Source organism: Myotis lucifugus, unplaced genomic scaffold (genome assembly GCF_000147115.1).
Source record: "Myotis lucifugus unplaced genomic scaffold, Myoluc2.0 scaffold_0, whole genome shotgun sequence".
Taxonomy (NCBI): Eukaryota; Metazoa; Chordata; class Mammalia; order Chiroptera; family Vespertilionidae; genus Myotis; species Myotis lucifugus.
In genome coordinates, this window is record NW_005871048.1 from 25,865,292 (window position 1) to 25,884,133 (window position 18,842).

The following is an 18,842-nucleotide window of genomic DNA, read 5'->3' on the forward strand; positions in this document are numbered from 1 at the left end:
AGAGGGCAGTTGGGGGTAGCCAGGCTGGCAGGGGAGGGCCATTGGGGAGACCAGGCCAGCAGAGGAGGGCAGTTGGGTGTGACCAGGCCAACAGGGGAGGGCAGTTGGGGGCATGACCAGGCCAGCAGGGGAGGGCAGTTGAGGGTGACCAGGCCGGCAGGGGAGGGCAGTTGGGGCATGACCAGGCTGGCAGGGGAGGGCAGTTGGGAGCAACCAGGCTGGCAGGGGAGGGCAGTTGGGGGGTGACCAGGCTGGCAGGGGAGGGCAGTTGGGGGCATTAGGCAGGCAGGCAGGTGAGCGGTTAGGAGCCAGCAGTCCTGGATTGTGAGAGGGGTCCCAGATTAGAGAGGATGCAGGCCGGGCTGAGGGACACCCTCCCGCCCCATGCACGAATTTTGTGCACGGGACCACTAGTCATAAATAAAGTACCTTATATAATGAGCTCTAATAACTAAACATGAGCAGGGATCTAAAGTAGACCCAGATTATCTTGAAATCAATTGTATAAAGAACAGAAAAAAACACCCAGATTATAAACAGCAAGTCTTTCTACAGTGGCAACTAACTTCAACATCGGAGACTTTCTTACAATCACAGTGAAGCACATTGCCTAGAGTACAGACTCTAGAGACAGACTGCCTGGATTTGAACCCTGGTTCCCACTTCCAGCTGAGGGGCCTCAGGAAAGTTACACAGCTCCCTACACCTTGCCTTCATCATCTGGGAAGTGAGGGCCAAAGGGGTACTTACTTCACAGGATTGTTGTGAAGATGAAATGAGTTAATCAGTAAAGGATTTAGAACAGGGCCTGATATGAGGTAAGTGAATACATGTTAGCTACTTTAGTTGTTATTAGCTATGCTTCCCAGCTTGGAATAGAATAGATTCATATCTCACTCTTCTTGGTTATCAATTGGTAATAAATTGACAAATATATTTGTTAGCAGAACTCACCACATAAAGGCATATTTTTGCTGTTAGAGTCTAAATTACAAACTTTAGTTTCTGTATTTTCTGAAAACTATCTCCCTGTGGCACTTCCTACCTGTGACTTCTGCTAAATGTCACTTGTTTGTGGTACTTAACCTGTTAAGATCAGTTCCAAATCAGAATGAAATGTGTAAACAGTATATTGAATTTTATTATTTTTTAATTAAAATTGTTTAATGTTGACATTATTGCAGCTGTCCTCTCTCCCACCCCTTGTGAATAAAGATCATGGTTGTAAGTTCATTTGGCCAACTACTTGCATAAGCAATACAGAAAAATTAGATGGATAAATAATGTTTGTTTAAAGGCTGAATGCTTCAAGAAACTTGTTTCCTTAGGGATGAACATAATTCTGAAATTAATCATGGAAGTCTTTAGGAGAATAATGGTTTTCTATGCAAGTACTCACTTAGCAACTTTTCAAGAATACATCTAAAGTATGAAGTGAGATTGCATGTTCCTGGACAGTACCATTATGGAAAACTGAAATGAAAAAAGGTGCTTACATCTAATACTTGGTGAAACCAACGACCCTGGCAAAATTTTTATCTGTCAGCTCCAGGACCCACATCCAGAGTTCCAATTCACAGGGCCTGGAATGAGGCCCGGGTACTTGAATTTTTAACAAGTGACTGAAGTAATTCTACTTAAATTATTCTTGAACTGCACTTTAAAAACACTGCAGGAACATCGAACAGACTGTCAAACTACAGCGGGAAGGCCGGGGAGGTTTGGGGGGCGGGGTAAGAGATCAACTGAAGGACTTGTATGCATGCATATAAGCATAACCAATGAACACAAGACACTGGGGGGTAGGGGAGCCTAGGGGAAGGTCAAGGGGAGAAAAAAAAAAGGAGACATATGTAATACTCTTTGTAATACTTTAAGCAATAAAACAAAATTTTAAAAAAAAAAACACTGCAGGAGAGGAAAATACAAATTGGAAAAGGCTTTTGCTGACTACTCATTTCTTTTTGCAGCATTGTCCCCCTTGCTACTTGTTTTTCCCATCCGCTGACCCTCTTACTTTACCTTCTTTGGCTTTTCTCCCTCCTCACGTTAGTGTTCCCCATGCCAGTCCTTAATATTCTGCTTTTCTCTCCTTTACCCTTTCTCAAAGAACATCTCTTCTGGCTTTGCTGGTCATATCTTTGTAATAATTCTACAAAAAACCACAAAGGTCTCTTTGTAATCTAAAAATCTCAGCCAAAATGTAGATGTTGAAATCAATTTGAAGGCTGTGGCAGCATTTAAAAATAAATAAATAGGAAGAGTGGGGAGAGAGGAAGAAAAGGACTAGAGTATACTAGAAAATATCAGAGGAAGTATTAAGGTTAAGTAATGTTTCATGAAGCTTTTGTTTAAGATATGTGTGTGCACACATACCCATTAGATTGCAATGCATTTTGTGGATCATAGTCCAAAAAATTTGAAAGACACTGTCTGAGTCTTGGTGTTCTGAACTTCCATGTGACATTATGTTTCCTCACGCATTTCCCTCCTATGCCTCCTCCATTTCTATTCTGGACATTTCTACTCATATAATCCACTCAGAAATATCATGCCTGTAACTGAATTTGCAATACCTTCTTATCACAATTTTCCTCCTAAGTTTTAAAAATCTATTCATAAATTTTCATTCTGTCATCCAGATGAAAGTTTCAGCATTTCCTTTGTAATAATTTAGCCCTTGCTACATAAACTTCCCTATAGCTTCATCTCGCTACCCTTGCCTATCCTAGGGCTATAACCAGCAGAAAACCTATGGGCAACCATAGAGTTCCCCACTCCTTAGCTAGCTTCCTGAAGCTAGCATGGAGCACTGCCTGGTATTTTTTGGCTACCTTCAGTTTTCTGGAAATCTTTTTATATCATGCCACATAGAGCTAGATTATCATTTTTATAAATACATAAGTTCCATTTTATGTATGTCATATTGTCATTTAAAGTAGCACATCACAATGACAACCTGTCATATATACAGCTTGCCCAGAATAGTCCCATTTTATGCCCTTTGTCCTAGCATTACATCTGGTTTAGCATTTGTCTCAGACTTTTTACTTTTGAATGAAGTATTATTTAAATACTTGCATGTAAATAAACTAGGTTAGGTTTAGGTAGGCCTACACTTTGTATTTCCACACTGTGACACGATCTCATATGTGAGATGCCAGCGTAGCGAGCAGAATTCTCACTTTAACATATGGTTAAATTGGCAATAACCCATTTCTCTTTTCCAGATCCTTTCCAGAGGTAATACTATATGCTAACACATCTTTTTCAAGGTCAGCATGAAGGGTGCTTGGTGATAAAGTGAATGCACTCTGGCATGAGCAGAGTGATACAGCGAACTTATTCAGCTTTTGTGTGATGGTGATGGCAGAAGTATCCTATGCTGCCACTTCCGCTGGCCACTTGATGTGCCAGCCAGTTGTTCTGGACAGCTGCCCTAGCCCATGGATTGCACAGTTTCTCAGACTTTAATCTTGCCATTGAGGGAATACAGTCTGGACTTTGTTGCCACACGGGTTTCATCATGTATCATGTAGTATAAATCCACAACTACCTATTTATTTTATTATTGGGTAACACATTTTTATTTTATAATAACCCTTTTTGATGAGAGTAATTAAAAAACACACACCAGCCCTGACTGGTTTGGCTCAGTGGATAGAGCGTCGGCCTGTGGACTCAAGGGTCCCAGGTTCGATTCCGGTAAAGGGCATGTACCTTGGTTGCGGGCACATCCCCAGTAGGGGGTGTGCAGGAGGCAGCTGATGGATGTTTCTCTTTCATCGATGTTTCTAACTCTCTATCCCTCTCCCTTCCTCTCTGTAAAAAAATCAATAAAATATATTTTAAAAAATAAATAAAACACACACCAGTACAAATTTAACAGTTATGATTTGCTGAAAAGAATTTTTATGTGTAATTCACACATGAAGGGGCTGTAATGATATCACTGATCACGTGAAAGCAAGAAGACATCAGTCTGCTGAAGAAGATCAACATCTACTACACAGTCTTCTTTTTTTTTTTTTTATAGGAAAGGTGGAGATTTATTGAAGAAAAAGTACAGACTCCCATGTGGGGAGAGGGGAAGAGTCCCACAGAATGGACTCCCAAGTAGGGAGGGGGAAAGGGTCCCTACACAGTCTTCTTTTAGGATCATGCCTGCAAATACTACATTCCCATACCTAGCTGCAGAAGGTACATTTATGTACCATTCTGTGAAACATGACTTTTCATTTATATAAAGTGATGGTTCTAAGTTAATCTCTCTTAATTTTGGTTTCACATTTTCTTGTGCATGTATAAAAATGTGAAACAATAGCTGTTAATGTATTGGCTCCATTAAAAGAAATTTATCAATAGTTAAATGGTACCAGTTTTACATGAGTATCATTGGACATTTCTAATTTTAAAAAATCAATTCCAGTAGTTCAAGTTTTGTGTCTAATTCATGGGATCAAAGTAAAGCATTTAGAAATTTATCCTGTAAAAGGTGAAACACTTGACGTTATTGTGAATAGTTATAATTTGTATTAAAAACTGCAACATGATAAAATTATTTGGTTTTGATGTTAAAAATATGTTGTGGTAGAACATAACATCATGAACATTTTAAAAATAAATGTAGAACCTATGGAGAGAACTATACTTGAAATATATTGTGATGTACATTGTAATTCATAATAGCATCAAAAACTTTCAATATCTACCAACCTAAATAGAAGTTGTAGTTGTCAAAAAGTACAAATGTGCTTATACATACACAAGATAACCAGCCTATAGATAACCAGACTGATGGAAATAAAACAAAAATGATTTAAGCATAGCAGTATACACTTCCTCTCTTTGGATTTTAGAAATGTTTGAGACTTTAAAAATTGCTTTGTGTCCTACCACCGTATTAAATACTCTTATTAAAATGTCCTCTCAATTTTGGTTGCAATTTATTCAAAATCTATTAGAAATCTGTAATCAAAGCATTTATTACATGGAAGGCAAAAATTTAGTTTATGTGAAGCTTTTAGAGAATTGGAATTATTGGGGGGAAAAACTCACAAGTAGGAAGACATTAAAATATATCCCTATGAAATCATAGTGGGAACTAAATGAATTAAATGATGATAACTTGAATGGTGTATAAGATTTAATTGTGAAATTCCAAGATTTTGTTTTGAATTATATAGACCTATGGGGAAACCCTTTTGGTGGAGCTCATCTTTTTAACTGAATAAATTTAAATTCTAATTCAGAAGGGGATGACTTTTCTCCTGGTCACTTAGACTTAAAATCCTGCTATAAACACTGATTCCTCTCTTTGTTTTACAAAAATCATTCTGGTGGTAGGCTAGAGAATGAATTAGAAGGAGGTAATACAAAATACTATAAGGGAGACTCTTTAAGAAACTGCTGCACTAATCCAGAGGATGGAGTTTTAATCTACACAGGAGCAATAGGAGATGAATGGATGTGAGAGATAGAGTTAAGACTGATCATTTGGCTATGAGTTTGGTGAGATAATGTTGGAATGTGGGAGATGACTCTCACATTTCTGACTTGAGTATATAGGTTGATAGTAGTGCTGCTAACTATCATAGGGACCTCATGAAAAGAAAGAAGTTTCAGAGAGAAAATAGTAATGTTGTTTGGGAGTATGTGAGTTTAAGGTGCCTATGGGACATCCAAGGGAGTGATGTAGTATGGAGTGGGATAATTAGAACAGGAGTTCCCACACACAGGTTATACTGGTAGACATGAATGTAGATGAAATTGAATAGTCAGAAGACAGCGGGAAAGAGAAAGAAAGGAGCTGTACAGGAAACTGAGCTCTGGTATTCAAGATAGAGTTGGGGGAGAAATCATGCTTGAATGGCCAATGGATTGGCCTTTGGAGAAGGAAGACCCTAATACTAGAATTAAGTATAGCAAACTGAGGGAACACGACATTTGGGAATTGTGAGGTTCTAATAACTATAGGAGAAATCCAGGCCTAGCTTAGACAGGAAATGTTCCAGAAATATTTTACCATTTGAAGTTTCTAGACTTAAGTTTAATAAATCAAACTTCAAAGACATAATTGTCCATAGTGTAGTTTTACACTACAACTTTTATTCTAGTACTCTTCTACAAGCTTACTATTCAGTTTTACTCTGACTTTTGGAAGTTTTACATTGTGTATACAAGGATACATTAATTAGTATAGAGTGGACTTTTTAATATCTTGTCAAGAACATCAGTTGTGTTATAATTTGATGCATAGAAGTGTTCTAGAAATTTGACTTTGAGGTCAAGTCAGTCTAAAACAATTTAAAAGTCTCTTTAGATTTCATTCTTAGAACCTGTTTCTCAATGGTATCGTGGAGTACAATTTTAACTTTTTTCATTTCATTTTAGTTATGGTATGTTACTTTTCAAAATTACATCAAGATGTATTATTTGTCTTTAGACATGTTTAGTCATTAAAGCACCTAATTTAAGTAGTTTTTTATTCCTGCAACCTATGCCTCCAAATTATCTCTTATATATCCATTTTGATCCCTCAGTTTGGGTATATGATTTATCTTTTAGTATAAAAATGTTGAGTTATTTCATCACAATAACAGTCATTGGTCTGATAATCTTGCGAGTCAATCTATACAAAACAAGAAGCTCATATCAAACTCCTGGCAGGTTTAGTTAAAATTAAAATGCATGCTTAACTGTAGAGATTGTCAAGTGTGGAAATAATATTTGTCCAGCTGGACAGCTTTCTTTTGTACTTGCTAAATGAAAGTTGAGATTCTGTCTGCTCCTTGAAAGCTTCTGTGTCATGAAGGTAATTTGGACTGTTTGTGGTTTGACAGGGATTATTAAAATCAGATGAAGTGAAGGGAAGCAAGTGTGAGAAAGCAAAATTGACACTGACATTCTCTATTATTTGCAGCTTGGATCATGATGACTATGTTGATATGATAGATTCACTGTTGAGATATGTTAAGCAGCAAATAAAGTAAAAAGCAAGTATAGTGATGGATTTTTAGATTTAACATGAAGAAATCCAATATTTACTTTCACTGATTGCTTTTTAAATAGATTTTTCAGGTCATTTTATATGAATTTGCTTTAACCAACAACGAATTATCCTATTGAACTAAAGAATTAAAAAGTGTACTGCGAAGGCAAGATTAAATATTAAAGAAATAGATCACTCAATTAAAATAATAGAATTTTAAAACTATAAGAGTCCTTAAAGATTATTATTATTCTTTTTTTTGTAGATGGAAACTAGGAAGAGTTTTAAGGCATCACATTTAAATTTCATTTGATAGCTTAAATGTTAAATTCTGATATTTCATTACAAGTATATTTTCTAACCATTCACATTTTTTAAAAAAATGGTTTAAGTCACCTGGCTGGCGTGGCTCAGTGATTGAGCATCGATCTGTGAATCAGGAGGTTCCAGTTCGATTCCCAGTCAGGACATATGCCTGGGTTGAGGGCTCGATCCCCAGTGTGGGGCGTGCAGGAGGCAGCTGATCAATGATTCCCTATCATCATTCTCTCTCATCGTGTTTCTATCTCTCCCTCTCCCTTCCTCTCTGAAATCAATAAAAAATATATATATTTTTAAATGGTTTAAGTTGTTAAAAGGCATTTATGGTTTAAGCCAGCCGTGGGCAAACTACGGCCTGCGGGCCAGATCCCGCCCGTTTGAAATGAATAAAACTAAAAAAAAAAAAAAAAGACCGTACCCTTTTATGTAATGATGTTTACTTTGAAATTTATATTAGTTCACACAAACACTCCATCCATGCTTTTGTTCCGTCCCTCCGGTCCAGTTTAAGAACCCATTGTGGCCCTTGAGTCAAAAAGTTTGCCCACCCCTGGTTTAAGCCATAATTGTAGATAACCTTTTCTTGTTTAAAGATAATGTACAAATTATGTTATTATAGTTATATGTTGCCTACAAATAGTATTATGTGCATTAATGAAGTAAATGGCTTCCACAAATGTGATTTTTCTCCTAAAACATCCTTAGTAGAGGGAGGTATAGCTAGGAAGTTATTTCAAGATGTCAATTAAGGATAGTGATAGTCTAATAATGTAATTAAATGTGAAGAATTATATATATAAAAAAATAAGGTAAAGAGCCTGGAGTTGTCCTATGCGTTGTGGAAAGTCTTCAGTGTTATTTAAACAGGATAGTGAAAGATCTGATTTGATTTATAAAAAGAGAAGCCTAATGCCAGAATGCAGGGTAGATACCAACTGGGTGTCCTGTGATTCAGCTCAATTCAATTCTAACACTAACTACATGGAGTTAGTGCAGACTCCAAAGTTAAAGGCTCAATCCCACAAGACTGCCCCCACTTCTTCCTGGCTCACTGCAAATTTGGGGGCTCCCACACCCCTTCTCAGGTTCACTAATTCATTAGGATGATTCACAGAACTCAGGAAAGCACTATACTTCTGATTACAATTTTATTAGAAAGGATACATTCCAGAATGGCCAAATGGAAGAGATGCATAGGACAAAGTAAGGAAGAGGGTAGGAGGAGATGGGGGGCAAAAACCAAATATATATTTCTCATTATACCACAAGATGTGAGTCCTGAAGGCGAGATAGGAGATTTCTTCAGCAGGAAATAACATCAGTTTGAGAATACTGGTAGCAGACAGAAAAAAATTTGAGAGCATATTATGACCATTTAAGATACAGAGAAAGAAAGGGTCGAAGAATTTGATGACTATTTAAGACAGAGATCTTAGGATTTATGTACCGTATATGGACACTCCAGCATCTCTCTTTTGTGTGTTTTTTTATTTTTATAACTGGTTAGAAATGTAAAAACCATTTTTAGCTTGCAGGCCATAGAAAAAAACAGACTGTACCATAGTTTGCTGACCCTGATACTAATACTAGGGTAAGGGAGGGGAGATTAGGGAGCCGGTGACTCCATAATATAGGAAGAGAAGCTAGTTTAAGGGAAAGATTTTGAATTAAGTTTTGGTCATGTTGATTTCAGGGAACCTTTGAATCGGTGAAGTGGAACTGTCTAATAAGCGCTTGGAATATGTGTGTGGGTTTTGGAGGAAGAGCTAAGGTTAGAGATATAGACTGATTTTTCAGCATCGAGATAATAGGTGAATGAGGTTGAAATGAAAAGCATGTGGAATACAAAAGAGGACCGAGAACTCCAGCATGAAATGGATAAGAAGAAATTTTTCTTTCCCTCCCCTAGTCAGGCAAGGGGAAAGGAAATTTGGGAAGACTACAAAATGAGAACTACTAGGAAGAGATTGTTTTTGAGGTCTGAGAAGAAATATCCAGTAAATAAAAAAAAATGTTTAAATTAAATGAATTTAATCACTTTAGAAAAAAATGAATCTAATATTGTAAAATTACATTAAAAAGAAGGCAGTGGCTTTGAATGAGGCATGCTCAGGGAAAGTATTTAAAATGAGAAGCTGGTCTACAGAGATCCCTGTGGCGAATAGCGGTGTTTAATGGCAGAGATGAAAGAGGAGCCAATCAAGATGTTTATTAGTTTAATAAAATCTACTCTGGTTAATTTAAGCAAAAAACAAAACAAAACAGAAATGTTACTCTTGGGCCGAGGAGCAGGGAGAGGGTTTATTGTGCATCTCACAGAACCAAAAGAAAACTATATGAGCAATCAGCCAGTCGGAGGACAGAAACTAGCAGTTACAGGGGCCTCAGCAAAAAAAAAAAAATAAAAAAAAATAAAAAAAAAAAAAATAATGCACCTTCTCTTGGAAGGCTAGAGTTAACTTGATGGCTACCACCAGTGATTCTCTTTCCCTGCCTTCATTCCCAATCTCAGAATTCATTTAGTCGCATTTGATGGTTCAGCTTGGGTCAAATGTTTAAGCCTGTATCAATTACTTATGATCAGGAAAGCTGAATGGGTCCTCTAGCATAGAAATGGACAACCATTGTATATCTCTGTATAATATCTCAGATTAAAAAAGAAGAAGATATTATGTGAGCTTGCCAACTAGCTAAAGTGAATAAATGTGTGAGAGACAAGAGACCTGGGAACCCATGATACTTAGGAAGATTGGCAAGAAAGGAAACTACTGTAAGGAAGGAGTAGTTATCAATACCAAATAGTGCAGAGATTAAGTGTGATAGGAATTAAAAAATATTTGTCAGTTTCAGTGTAAGGAAATAGGCAGAAACCAGATTGCTCTGGGTTGAGAAATGAATGTCAGATAAGAATATAGTAGGAAATATGGACTGCAATTTTGAGATGCTGGGCTATGAAGGGAAGGGGGTCCTACAAAGGGTTCTGTTGGTTTCTAAAGAGCAAGAAACACAAACTTACTTATAGTTAGCTGAAAGGGATATTGATACTATAGCATGTGATAATCGATGGAGTCAAAACTCTGGAAATCATAAAAGGGTATTTGAATGGAAATAGTAATTTATCAAATTAATGTTAAGTTAATTTATAATATTTTGAAAATTTAAGATAATAGTATCACATTAATATAACCAGCTAATTAATACTAGTAACATAATACTAGTAGAATTTTTAGGAGAAATTCTTAAACCCTTGGAACATACTTTAAGAACCCTAATTTTTTTAGAAGTACCCATTTGTATACAACGTACATGCTAAGTTCAAATCATTCTACTCTAACTGTTAAAAGGAAATTCCTTAAAATGTAATTGACATCTCATAAGCTATGTATGTTGTTATTCCCACTTGATACATAGTACAACTGCCTTTTTAAAAGTGTTCCATAACTTAAACTTTTTGCTATTGCAGTTATTCTGTTCTCCAAACTACTAAGGTTTTATTGCACTTGAAAATTCATTCATTAATCATTAGTTCCATGATTTGTGACATTATTTAGGTCTAATCTCATATTGTGTGATAATTTTATGACTTTTAAATTACATGAAATATGTACATGCCAAGTTACAAAAAATGCAAAAATTAAAATTTGTTTTCACATATGGTTTCACTGTTATATTAAAAGAGATGGCTAGGATTGCGTGTTGAAGATTATAAAGAGTTATTAAAATGAAAATATTTTCTAAAAAGAGCAGTACTTTGAAAACTAAAGAAAGCAGTGTCAGGTTTGGTGAGTAAAGCATATGACAATTAATTCAGTTTGCTTGTCAAGTTGCAATAGTGTATTCTGACTGATCCTGTCAATTTCTACTTCATACATACACATATGTAAATTACTAATAGAGGAGTTACAATGAAATATTTTATAATTTATTGAAGGAGATTTTAATAGCTGTAGTATGTTTATATAAGTATTTACTGACTGTATATTAATATTCTAACCCATATAATTTTAATAATCAGAACTTCCACAATTATTTATGGAAAATATAGTAGTCTGTGGAGGGAAACCTAATATATAGATCAGAGTTGAAAAATAAATTTGAATAGAATAAGAAGTTTTTTATTTTCTAATTTAAGACTTTAATGCTTAAGGTATTCTAAATGACTATCAACAAATTGAGATTTGCTTAAATTGTTTCTCATTCTTTGGGGGAGACTAAAATATTAGGATTTTAACTTCCAGTAACTGATGAAATAACTTACTGATGACTATGAATTATCACAGGGGAAGATCTAGCCTTAAAAAAAATAAAAGAAATCTGGGGGAGGGATTATATAGGTTTCATAATAAAGAAAATTTATAATGGTCCAAGGGGACACTGTCAAATATATAAGGCAGTAAACAACCAATACAGCGGCATTTTATATATAGTTTTGTGATTAAGGGCAGCCTTTGAAGCAGTCTAAATCCCAGCTTTGCTACTTCCTATCTAAGTGATTTGGGGCAAGTCATGAACCTCTCTGTGCCTTTTTCATATGGAGATTATAACAGTATCTATTGCATAGGATTATAATAGGAATTAAATGAGTTCATATATATAAAGTACTTCAAACAATGCATAGCCCATATAAAATACTACGTAAGAGTTGGCTATTATTAACATTAATATTACTTAGCCCTCATACCTATAAATTATATCTCAATGAATGAGTTCACTGAACCAAATAAAATTTTCAAGATTTAGTAAAAGTTAAATTTTGAGTTATATAAAGTTGGCAGGACTTTGTGAATGATACAGGAAGAGTACTTTGTGACTAGATATAAATGGGAAAGTAAAAATGAACCAGGCCTGAAAAGATTGGTTCAGGTTTAAGAATAATGATCTGGTCAAAGTTTATTTTCACTTCGTTTTGATATCAAACAGCAACTCAAACCAATCCAGCAATAGAAAGAAAATACAGATAATATAAAGAATAAGAGATAAGGATACAATGCCTCTGAAAATATGATTCTCTAATGTCTTCCTTTTCCTTCTGGAGGCACCAGGCCCAAAGTCCATTGGCCTCAAAAATTTTTGTTGAGGGAAGAATGTGGCAAGTCAGAGTAGCCCAGAGACATGGGCTAGTTGCTTCTTAGAATATTTTAGGGAGACTGAGTTTTGCAGGCAGAAAAGCAGTACAGGGCATCTATTTATTACCATAGAATAATATCTTGATGCCTCACATTTCTTGTTTTTGCATATTATTTCTTGCTATGGGTTCTACTTTAGCTTTCCATGTAGCAGTCCTGGAGATCTAAAGTGGCTCTGAGAGTCGAAGATGCAGAAAAAATGATGGGATTGACAAACAAAATAGTCCATTTTAAGAGTGAATTTGTGTGGAAGGGTTCAGAAATATGTATGTCTCTTATAATTTCTTATAGAATACAACAAATTTATTGCTAGAAGAAACCTCAGGGCCTAATAAATCCATTAAATGAGGAACGTGAGCCCCATCCTTCTTGAGTAACTTACCCAAATGCACATTGACATTAACAGAACCAGGATCAGGACTCAGATCTATTGCTTCTTGGTTCAATAATGTTTATAGTTAAATGTGTTTTATCATAGTGCAACATTTTGAAACTTCTTTAGTTTCAGATAGAATGTGTAATTATTTTTAATTAATACCAACACCCCACTTCCTTGCCATGCTCTTTCGCAGTATTTATTTTAGGTTAGAGAGCATTGTTGAGTAGTCAAACTTCCGGTGAGCCAGAGCTGGTGGACACATTCAGTCTACATTGAGTTCACAGAAGGTATATGACCCACCTCACTGGGCTTTTCCACTGAGGAAAAATCACACAGTCCTGTTTTTCCCCTTTACTAACTCAGTTGTAGTGTGGATTTCTTCCCAATGGTTCAGTCTTCTTTTTAGTACTTTTTAACATTTATTAGTTGGTTATAAGAAGAATGGCACTCCAGATTTTTATTGTTGAAGAAACAGAAAAAAGATAAAATAAGGACTCTAACCATTATATGTTTAAATTAGAGCGGGATAGAGAGATAGAGAGAGAGAGAGAGAGAGAGAGAGAGAGACCCTACAATAGAAAAGTATCATTTTGAAATACGTTAAAAGATTGGTGAGATTCCAAAATTATTTTTCTGGGGTTTCTTTTGATCACATAAACTATAATTTTTTTATTGCTTTATTGTAATGTTTTCTGGCAGTGCTTATAATATGCTCGTATTTTCTTATAGTCACTGTTCTTAGGAATTTATAACTCAACTGTTACATTTTGCCTACGGCTGAAACATAATCTACAGATGTTTGGCTTAGATATAATTCTTCAAACATAACTCATTTTTACAGGCAATAATTAATATTAGATTGGATTTTCATACGTGTTTGAAATATTAAGCACTGTGTTTTTAACCTTATAAAAAATTTCAGAAACATTATAGGAGAATGAACATTTAAAAACAATGTTGCAGAATAGCAATTTCAAACACAAAGTTATTGTACTTTAAGGAGGTGCAGCTCCCATTTTTGATTTATCACGGAGTAAGATAAGAGACTTCATTCATTATGTCAAATTATTATAATCTTCCTGATGACAATTTAATAGTTGGAAATACAGGAACATAAAGAGACTGTAAAGCTATATCCTGACCCACAATTTCACTGCCTCTTCCTTTTCCTCCCTAAATTTTATAGTTAGTTCTACCTTTCTAAAATTTCTAAATTACCCCTGGAGTATTTGCCAAATTACATTCATCCCTCAATAATTTACTTTTCTGTTGTTGAAGTCATAGTTACCTTTTAGAGAATAGCAGTGATCTTTCTATTGGCTCCTTTTTTTTTTTTATGGCCTTATTCTTTTTACTGTCTCTGCTCCTTTTGAAGAGAGACTGTCCAACCTTTCAATTCCATCATGATGCCCAGCAATGGCAGACACACTGTGGCACAGATAAGGAAATGGGAGGATTGGCGCCTATGCCCATGCCCATTTGGTGCATGCTTCTTTCTCACCACAGTCCTGCAGGGATCACTGCCAATTTAAGAGACATTTCTAAATCCAAACTTAAGCATTACTTACCACAGTCTACTCTATTTATTTCTTATGTTCATCTGTGCATAACTATTTATTCAGGTTAATGTTTTCATCCCATTAGTTATATTTTGTCCATCAGGTTTTATTTATTTGTTTTTTTTATTTTTTTAATTTATTTTTATTGATTTCAGAGAGGAAGGGAGAGGGAGAGAGAGAAATATCAATGATGAGAGAGAATCGTTGATTGTTGCCTCCTGCACGCCCCCCATTGAGGATCAAGCCCACAACCCAGGCATGTGCCCTTGACCCTGAATCAACCTCCTGGTTTGTAGGTCAACGCTCAACCCCTGAGCCACTCCAGCCAGGCTGTTTGTTTTTAAATCCTATCACACAGCATCTTAGTCTTGCTGCCTTTTACCTAAAAGGTGACTCTTGCTTCTCTTATCCTTCATCACCATGGAACCATATAAATATGGATATGGAAGCATCACAAGATGTATGCCAGTCCCATGAAAACTCTGAACCATCATCATTCTGCTACTCCATCTTGTCACAGCTTTAATGCATTCTTTGTGTTTGTTGATTAACTTCTTTACTGAGGTTAGATAGAGAAAAGTCAGACAACCATGTAGATTGGGAATCCTTCAAAATCATGATTCCCAACCTTATCTGAATGCTCAACATCTTTCAATTTATTATCAGTTTACTCTAGAACTGATTTCAAAGAAGGACATAAAACACACATTATCAAAATAATACAAGAAACATTTTCTTTTAACAGCATTTGGAAGCACAAATAAAATAATACAAAAAGATTGGTGAAGTGGTCATATTTAATCAAAAGATATTTAGGAATTATGTAAGTTTTGAAATAGATTTTGAATAAAATGATAAACACAAATTGCTAAGAGAGAAGTTAAGGATGGAAGGTGTCTAAAATGAAGAGAGATAGGGAATGTAAAATAAAAAATTATAAGTCCCACTGAGAGCAGGGGTAATTTCTTTTTAAAATATTTTACCAAAGGCTAGTATGCAAAGTGTCCCCTCGGGAGTTCGGCCCGGAAACTGGGAGTTCGACCCAGAAACTGGGAGTTTGATAGCTCGCTATGATGTGCACTGACCACCAGGGGGTGCCGTAGAAAGAAGAAAGGCCCTGGCCGGCAGCCAGAAGGCCCCGATTGGCCCTGATTGCTGGCCAGGCCTAGGGACCCTACTAATGCACGAATTTTGTGCACTGGGCCTCTAGTTATATATGAAATGATAAGTACTTATTGCAAAAAAAACAAAGCAAACAAAAAACAATTGAGGGAATCAATCAGGTAGACCTAGAGCAGCTTGTAGCAAACATATACCCCTGGACTACAAGGCTTGAATGGGCAGCCCATTCTTGGGTTCCCCTCCCCTTGCAAGGAGTCTGAATCTGCTTGTAATCAATTTTCCATACTTTTGCTTAAATCTTCTGGTCCATAGCTCATTCTTCGGTGTCGTGAGACACGACCCCGAGAAAAACACCTCTGCTCACCGTTCTGGTTATCAGTTAGACAGACATGAGCAGAGCAAGGATGATGGGACAGATACAGAAACTAGATGCCTAGCAAGGGGCAAAACTGGAAAGACAAGAACCTTGCCCCCAGAGAAACCTTTCCTCCCCTAGCTTATTGCCGGTCATGTGGTTTAGATCCTCCCGCCCTGACCTTTTCCTCCCTAAAGATAGCATCTAGGCCTCAGTTGTATTTCGGCTCCAGGGCTAGAAAAGCAGCAAAACCAGAAAAGTGATGCCATAGCTACCTCAGGACCAGCTACATTGACTATTAAACCTCTGCCCTGGTGCTGACCAATCAGTGGAGACCACAACCCTGAAAGATCACACCCTCCCCTGAGACTTCCCCTAAGATTTCCACTTACAAGAGAGAGAAATACACTCAGAGTGAAGGGCCCAGTGTGCACTCTTCCCAGGGGAGCAGGCTCACCCCATTCCCTTTCTCCTTCTTTAGGGACCCCATGAGACTTGCCACCAGGGGAGCATTGGGCAGCGGCAGCTTGTCCCGAGCTAACCCCCTGAACCTGTCACCAAGGCCCCCTTTTCTCTGACTTCTCAGTGAGCCAAAGCAGCCCAGCCCAGGCTCTCCTGTTGCTTTTTCTATGCTCTTCCTTGTTTCACTGTCCTAAATATATTTTTAGCTGCAGCCAATAAATTCTTTCTTATTTTGCTATACTTTGTCTCTTGATTGAAATCTTTCCTTCAAGAAAACAAGAGCCAAGGTCTCATGGTCTCATCGGTAACACTATCAGTCATCAAAATATTTTATAAGCACTATTGTATGTCCAAAAATAACATATCCCTAAATAAAATAGTTCATACACTGTACCAACTCATCCTTCTTAATCTGTCCCATTGCCCTGACCCTACATGTTCACATAGCACTTCTCACCATGTGATCTTTTATAAAATCTGTTGATGTGTTTCTAAAATGTACCTTCCCCACCCGAATAAAACTCCGTAAAGGAAGGGACTTTCACTTGTTGCAGCTATATCCCAAGCTTCAACTGCAATGCTTCTTACTTACCAAACATTCAGTAAATATATATGGAATGAATGGATGAATAACTCTTTGATAGTGGGAAAAATGCATATCTATAAAAAGTAGCAAATTTAAGTTTTAGTTATCAGAGAGGAGATTTTTTTGCCTTTTTCATATATGAATAGGGCCTGGGTACTAGGCATTAACAATTCTGACGTTATCATTTCCAGGTTAGTTTGTGGGTAAGAGTGGAAGGAAGGTGTTAAATTCTTTCTGCAACTGCCTTTGTTCACAGTGGTCTGTGAGGCTTTGTGATTTCCTTTGCAGTGCTGGGTTACAGTGAGAAGCAGCAGGATGTTTATAAGTTCTCTCTGAGGGGTGCTGTTTTGTTCAGTTTTCAAACTAGAGAAAAGTGTGAAAATTAGGTCACACCTCATGAACTTTAACAAAACACTCTACCCAGCTTACTAATACCCTAGTTCTTCTATTGCTATATTTCATTTTTCCTAAAAGTGGGAATTATTGGTTTTGATTTAGTATCACATCTTGAGGTAGGTTTTTCCCTTTATTTTGAAGTAACTAACATGTTTTTTATTGTTCCTCAGAATGGACGGGGGAGATGAATATTCCCATAATTCCTTTGACCTACATTGTTTGTTAAATTCATTTCCTGGAGACTTGGAGTTTAAGCAGATCTTCAGTGATATTGATGAAAAGATAGAACAAAATGCTGCAAGGTAAATATTGCTAATTAATTAAAACAAGTTAGTTTCATGTTTAATTTACACAAATGTTACCTAATCTAGTTTTATTGTTTTCTACTGTTAGATAATTTTAGGTTTTCATTGTCATTAACTTTGCTGGAAAAAAAAATGATGAGACTTTCCTCCCTAAAATTTAATGTGATTTTTCTTATCTGATTAGTACTGTATTAAAACTATAGATAGATAGATAGATAGATAGATAGATAGATAGATAGATATAGGTATATAGATAGATATATATCGGCATTGACTTTGTTATTGGTGGAAGTGGAATTCTTGGGATGCCACAAGGAAAAGAATTTTCTGAGGTCCCTCCTGAGGATGGGAATTCATGGAAAGCTTTATTGATGATGTAAAATTAAGGGGTTCCCTTCAAAAGTCCCATCTCTGTCTGTCTTGCCATGGAAGAAGTCCAATCTTGTCTTCAGCAGGGCCAGAATGAAAGCCACTGCACAGAATTTCTGCTCCATATTAAAGTCCAGTCCAGCATCCTGCGTGCCATATTGCTGCTTATGGCCATATGACTACTGCAGGCGAGCGCATGAACACAGGGCGAGTGCGGTTCACAGAGCAAGAGGGAGCACAGAAGAAGAAAAGGAAACTCTTTGGGGATTTTACCCTTCCAGGATTTTGTGCACTTGCAGTAGCTCCATCCTCTCAGCCAATGACCTTCCCTACGTCACTTCAACTTCACTGCACATGCGTCCATCTCCCCTTGTGCCATTCGATTCACAGGGAATGAACCAGTGATTCCCTGGGGAGCATAAAACTATGGCTTTCTGGTGAAGCTGCCCAGATGACCATGCTAGATAGGACAATAACACCTTCAAATAGATAAAGTTTATTGAATTGCTATTAATGATTTCTTAGATTTTGCCAATATTGTTGGCCTGGATTTTTTAATATGTTTAGAGTTAAACATTGTTCTTTGATGGCTAAGCACAAAAATTTTCAATTAAGGTATTAAAATAATAGTATAAAGCCATGGATTGCTTGAGTTGCTGAAAACAGAATGTAAAAAATAAATTATTTATATGTAATGTTTGTCATTTTAACTCTCTTTCTCACTTACTTTGGGAGGCTAGTGACTACAGAGAATTGTTATGCCATATCAGTCTTCATTACCTACTTCAAAAGTGTTACCAAACACTGAGGGCAGCTAGGGCAGCGAAGTAGTTTCCCATTAATACATGTACTTTGCTAGAATAGACTTTGT

General features: G+C 36.5%; 1 protein-coding gene across 1 annotated transcript in view; it reads left to right on the forward strand.

The window, feature by feature from the left end:
* Nucleotides 1-18,842, forward strand: part of KIAA0825 (KIAA0825 ortholog) — a 59,424-nt gene that overhangs the window by 26,083 nt on the left and 14,499 nt on the right. The window contains exon 3 of the mRNA XM_023749961.1: nucleotides 17,468-17,599. Within this exon, the coding sequence (XP_023605729.1) occupies nucleotides 17,469-17,599 (131 nt within the window). The 5' untranslated portion in view covers nucleotide 17,468. The remainder of the gene's footprint in view (nucleotides 1-17,467; nucleotides 17,600-18,842) is intronic.